The sequence below is a fragment of the Pterocles gutturalis genome, unplaced genomic scaffold (assembly GCF_000699245.1).
Source record: "Pterocles gutturalis isolate BGI_N339 unplaced genomic scaffold, ASM69924v1 scaffold6341, whole genome shotgun sequence".
Taxonomy (NCBI): Eukaryota; Metazoa; Chordata; class Aves; order Pterocliformes; family Pteroclidae; genus Pterocles; species Pterocles gutturalis.
Genome location: NW_010102858.1, coordinates 1 through 4,917, shown reverse-complemented (window position 1 = coordinate 4,917; position 4,917 = coordinate 1). Strand labels below are relative to the sequence as shown.

The following is a 4,917-nucleotide window of genomic DNA, read 5'->3' as shown; positions in this document are numbered from 1 at the left end:
AAGCTGCTTCTGCTCCAAGGCGTAGCGTGGCAAGACACGGGTGTAACTGAAGATGACAGCCTGAAGGGCAAAGACTTAAGGACGGTTTGAGTTACAGCACGATGTATCGGAAAACATCCATCACACCTTAGGGGAGTTCTTACAATGCAAGGCATGCAGGAGATGGGAATCAAGGACCAGCTGGAGGAATCCAGCAACCAGGACTCCTCTGACTTCATTACAAGCCAGGAACTAGGTAGCAAGCGAATAAAAAAAAAAAACAGGAACAAATACCCTACAAAAAAAGAATCATTCATTATCCACACTCAAAAAATCTTTAGCATTCAAGTGCAAACTACACCTGTGTATCAGTTGCCATTTCAACTGGCAGAAGCAGCTCTGTTCTGCACAAACACTGACTCCTTGTCTATGTAGCTGCTCACCTGACAGCTCCCTTCAGGTGCAGCTGCTTCACTACTGAAGTTCTGCAGATGCACAGACTTCATGTAATTAGGTCACCTAATTCAAGGTTACCGTGACACAATTACATTTCTTGCACAAACTTGCCTCAGGGACATTACCCTCCCTGTCCACCTCCCCACCCAGCACAGCACCAGTTTAGTTTGTACTTTCCACTGTAGGATCAAAACCTAGTTTTCTCTGCTGTACGCCGTGGCCACACTGCAATATTCCTATGCTTCCCCACAGAAGTGCTACAGAGATTCACTTTTTTCCACAGTCCAGTATTTTATTCTATCTTATCTCCTTGTTCAATTGCCCTATATAAAAATCAGTAACAGCACTGCTCAGAGCTCTTCATCTCCACCACTCCAGTCAATGGCTGTCCTTCTCGGTCTTCTCTGCTGCCTTTCATTGCTGAAATAGAATTAAGACAGTGAATTAATTTACTATGGAGATTTGTACCTAGAAACTACTGGTCAGAAAATAGCACAGCGAGACAGTAACAGAGCTGGATCTTTTGGCTCAGGAAAAGCTACAGGGGCAAGGGGCAGACTGAACAGAGACCTCACCTGGTTGGCAAACTCGCATCTTGGTCCTGCTTCCTCAGAATCACCACTCTGCTTCCTCAGAATCCCCACTCAGCTTCTGTGTTGAGCATCCATCTTCTCTTCAGCCTGCCAAAGCAAAGGTGCGTTAATAAGAACATACAACAGAGGCTTTACATCGCCACCCGCCTCCCCCAACACAAGTCACATCATATACGAGGGTTTCACAAGCCATTCGCTGAACCCATCACACCACAGAAGCACACTCTGGGAAAACTGTTCCAGGGCTGGCTGATGCCTTTGATACGCCGGCCAGTGTCCCATTTGATCCCTAAGCAGAGAGTTAACCACTTTGACATGGCTGCTTAGGAAGTGTGGGCTATGGGAAAAAGTTAATGGCAACAAGTAGGATGGCAAAGAAAGCTACAATTAAAGTGAGCAACTTAATGAAGTCTAGGAAGATTCTCAATAGATGAACACATGTCAAGTCAGGGAATTCGTTTCCCATCTTGCTTCCATACCTACTAGCAAGACATGACTGCATGCCCAACTCTGATCTGTGGAACTCAAGTTGTGCCACAAGCCAAAGGTTGCATACGGCATGGGTTAAAATTTTTCCATCAGTTGACCAAAATTGTCAAAAGGAATATTTCACAGGTACATTAGACTTTCAAATGAGCTCTCAACAAGAGGAAGGATGCGGACATGAGCAAAAGGAGTTACCTCGAATTACAGGACTATTTCCACATATGAACTAGCCAAGAGAGCAGCTTTCGTCTCAGAGGTTTCTGTTGGAGGCACAACACTTCTTTTCTCCAAGGACACTGCAGTTTCCATATGCTAGCAAAGAATTCTTAGAACTTGTAAGGCAATGACAAAGCTAGCTAGTTATGGCAATTCACCTACCGTTGAACACTGTTACAGTCAAGCTAGTAACTAGTCCAGTTACTAAAGGACTGATTCTTTACTACAGCTCTTCAGTGTCAGCTATTTCAGTATTTTGAGGAAACATCAGTTATCCTACCTAACACCAGCGTTCCCTCAACTTCTGCTGACAGGCTTTGAGTACTAAAACATCCCAAGGTACATACTTTCAGTCCTCTGCCTCTAGACAAGTTTCACTGTTCTTATGTGAAAGCATGTTGACAAATTCACACGTCAAGAGCATTTAAGATTAAATTCTAGCAACTGGTCAATCAATCAGGCTTGCTCTGACACTATGACTAGTCGTCTCCTCTAGCATTCCTCTAGTACTTAGGACTGTTCTTCATCTTCCAGGATTGTGTTGTGCAATGAAATGTAAATGTCAGGAGCAGAGTTCATTTCAGACGGTCTTTTAATAGGCTTCGTAAAGCCAAAGAAAACTGAATACAAGAATCCTTTACCACTTCAAATACAATATCAATGGAATATGCATATTTCTTCCAGTAAAAAAGGACAATATAAATAAACATTTTCAAGAACCTCTTTTATGGTAAGTTTGCAAGTCTATTTCTGGGTAATTTACATCATTACAACAGTAAAAATACCGTTATGCAGGTTGAACATACAAGCAAGTTTCTCTTTAGATATATCAAGGTGGTTTGCCTTCCAATTTGTACCCAGGCTGCATTCCTACCTTGCTACACTAAAGGAATGTTACAAAAGACGAAGGTAATGCACTTAAAAAAAAAAGTCCACAGCTTGTTCAGCTTCCAGTGAACATTGAATTAAAGGTCCTTTCTAGCTCAAAAGAAAATGAATTGGGGCCCCAACTTTAAAAAAAACACCTTGGCTCATCATGAAGGATAAAATAAAATATGAAGTGCTTTCAAAAAAGATTAAAAACACTTGAAAGCAGAGCTTTCTTAAAGAAAAGTCTAATTAGACCATCTCATATCAGAAGCTGTCAGGCTGTGTTTGACAAAGATTAGAACTGATAATACTACAAAAGTGAAAATACAAGTAGATGTACTACACAATAACGATTTCAGCGGAGCTCCAAAAATCTTTATAAATACAGCCATTGGAAGGACGATCTTGAGTCAGGAAGGATTTTTACTCGTTGTGTGTAGCTGAGGACAAGAAGCAGGCACAATTGTAAAGGCACTGAAGCATAGACAAGTTCCAGCATTTTACTCCCTTGCATTATTTCCGAAGCTAGCGCTAGTTCGCTACATCGCAAGAGAACTCCCCCACCCTTGATTAAAGTTTGTTAGGGCATCCGAGTTTTGTCTTAGTCTCAAGCTTGAGGAACGCGTTTTAAAAACTTGCTTTGCCTTAAGATCCAAGCCACTCCTACACATGCATTACAAATTAGAAATTTAAAATGGCACAACCACATCCAAAGCCTGGCAGATTGGTTCTTACGGGCAAGAACAGAAAGAGTGGTACATCCAACTGAGCCTTACAGTATTTCCAGACTCAAGGACAGGGTCAGAAGGTTTAGAGAGTGCCTAGAGCATACGTACTCATCATTCCCATTTGAACCAAGACTTACCGTAACTGTCGTAGCTGTCTCTGTAGGATCCTCCTGAAGACCTGTCACCATAGCCACCTTGACTCCTGCTGTTAGAAATAGTCACGTGCTTTATATTTGCTCAACTGTTTCTGGAGCATATTGACATTCACGTCAAACAGGCAACAGGCTTAAAAAAGAACTTCCCAACAACCCGCTAGCAGTCACGATGACTTTACCTGCTATTATAGTAGTCTCTGGAGCCATTATATCCTCCACTTCTGGAATCAAATCTGCTTCCACCATAGCCTCTGTCTCCACCTCCTGGAACAGACACAAGATCACGGGGTTTTTAAGCATTCTGACAAATGCCATCACCATTTCAGACGCTGCGAGTCATTCGTGCACACTCACCTCTAGAGAAGCCACGGCCCCGACCTCTGCTGCCACGGAAAAAGCCTCTGCCCCCAGAAGCCCCTCCTCTGTATCCACGAGATCTGTTCTCTGAGGATTTTCCTGCCTGATCAACTCTGATCTGACGCCCATCTACAGACTGATAGACAGAAAAAAATAAACCAACTGAGTATGTAAACATTTAAATACCAAAAGCACATAGACAATGAGTTCTACCCCTTCACTGTCAGCAGAGTACCAGAATTTACAAGTGCTTACTGAAGTTTTATTTAATATTACAGCTAAGCCAACTACACAAGTGAACTAACCGTCAAACAGCATATACAGGCATTCTTATACAGCATCATTATTTTTCAGTTGCATAGGCTAAATCATGAAACTTTAGGAAGTTACATTATTATTGATATCATTTGATTGTTCTAAGGGCACTAGTATTTATCTATGTTTCTATACAGCACTGAACAGAATCACCTACTTAAAATTTATAAAGAGAAGTTTGAAAGATATCAAGAAAGATGCTCCAAGGGCTCCTTACCTTTCCATTCATGGCCATCATTGCATCTTTAGCATCATCTATGTTTTCAAAAGTAACAAAACCAAAACCTCTGGATCTCTGAGTCTCTCTGTCTTTCACCACAACAACTGTGAAGAATGGGGAAGAAAATAAGCATCAACACCTGTACAGTCTAAATAATTGACAGAAATCATCACAGCTTGGTACAGCAATCTTACCTTCAGAAATCTGTCCGTATTTAGAGAAGACCTGTTCCAATGACTGCTCGTTGGTGTCAAAACTCAGCCCACCGACAAAGAGCTTTCCCTCATCTGAAGCCATTCTGACCTGCAAAGTCAACACAGCCCAGGTCAGGATCTCAAAAAAATAGTATTCCCACAGCATCTGAAAAATTAAATAGGTTATAGCACCACCCACAGCCTCACATCCTCCTAGGGCACGTTAACTCCGGTAACCGGCGCTTCTCACCCCAGGGGAACACCCCACCGGCGGGCTCCGGGCCCAGCGCCCTCCCCGGGGTAACGGAGCCGCCACCGGGACCAGGCCCGGGCCGAACGCCCCCCCCG

At 42.9% G+C, this 4,917-nt stretch overlaps 1 protein-coding gene across 4 annotated transcripts; it reads right to left on the bottom strand.

Annotated features, from left to right (window-relative positions):
• Positions 1–2,304: 2,304 nt before the first annotated feature.
• On the bottom strand, positions 2,305–4,673 carry CIRBP (cold inducible RNA binding protein). 4 transcript variants are annotated; one of them, XM_010086446.1, is made up of 6 exons: positions 4,570–4,673; positions 4,373–4,479; positions 3,838–3,976; positions 3,663–3,747; positions 3,466–3,530; positions 2,305–3,040 (listed from the first exon to the last, which is right to left on the bottom strand). In XM_010086446.1, exons 1-6 carry the CDS (start codon positions 4,670–4,672, stop codon positions 3,024–3,026), a joined length of 516 nt encoding a protein of 171 aa, XP_010084748.1. In that variant the 5' UTR covers position 4,673; the 3' UTR covers positions 2,305–3,023. The 4 variants fall into 4 exon arrangements, with proteins under 4 accessions (XP_010084748.1, XP_010084747.1, XP_010084744.1 ...); XM_010086445.1 differs by having other exon boundaries at positions 3,466–3,533; positions 4,570–4,672; XM_010086442.1 differs by having other exon boundaries at positions 2,305–3,533; positions 4,570–4,672.
• Positions 4,674–4,917: the final 244 nt, after the last annotated feature.

Coding starts and splice junctions, on each gene's coding strand:
- CIRBP (XM_010086442.1), bottom strand. CDS start 4,672: ATGGCTTCAGATGAGGGAAAGCTCTTTGTCGGTGGGCTGAGTTTTGAC. Junction 4,480..4,569: donor ATACGGACAGATTTCTGAAG/GTAAGATTGCTG, acceptor CATTCTTCACAG/TTGTTGTGGTGAAAGACAGA. Junction 3,748..3,837: donor GGGCCGTGGCTTCTCTAGAG/GTGAGTGTGCAC, acceptor TGTCTGTTCCAG/GAGGTGGAGACAGAGGCTAT.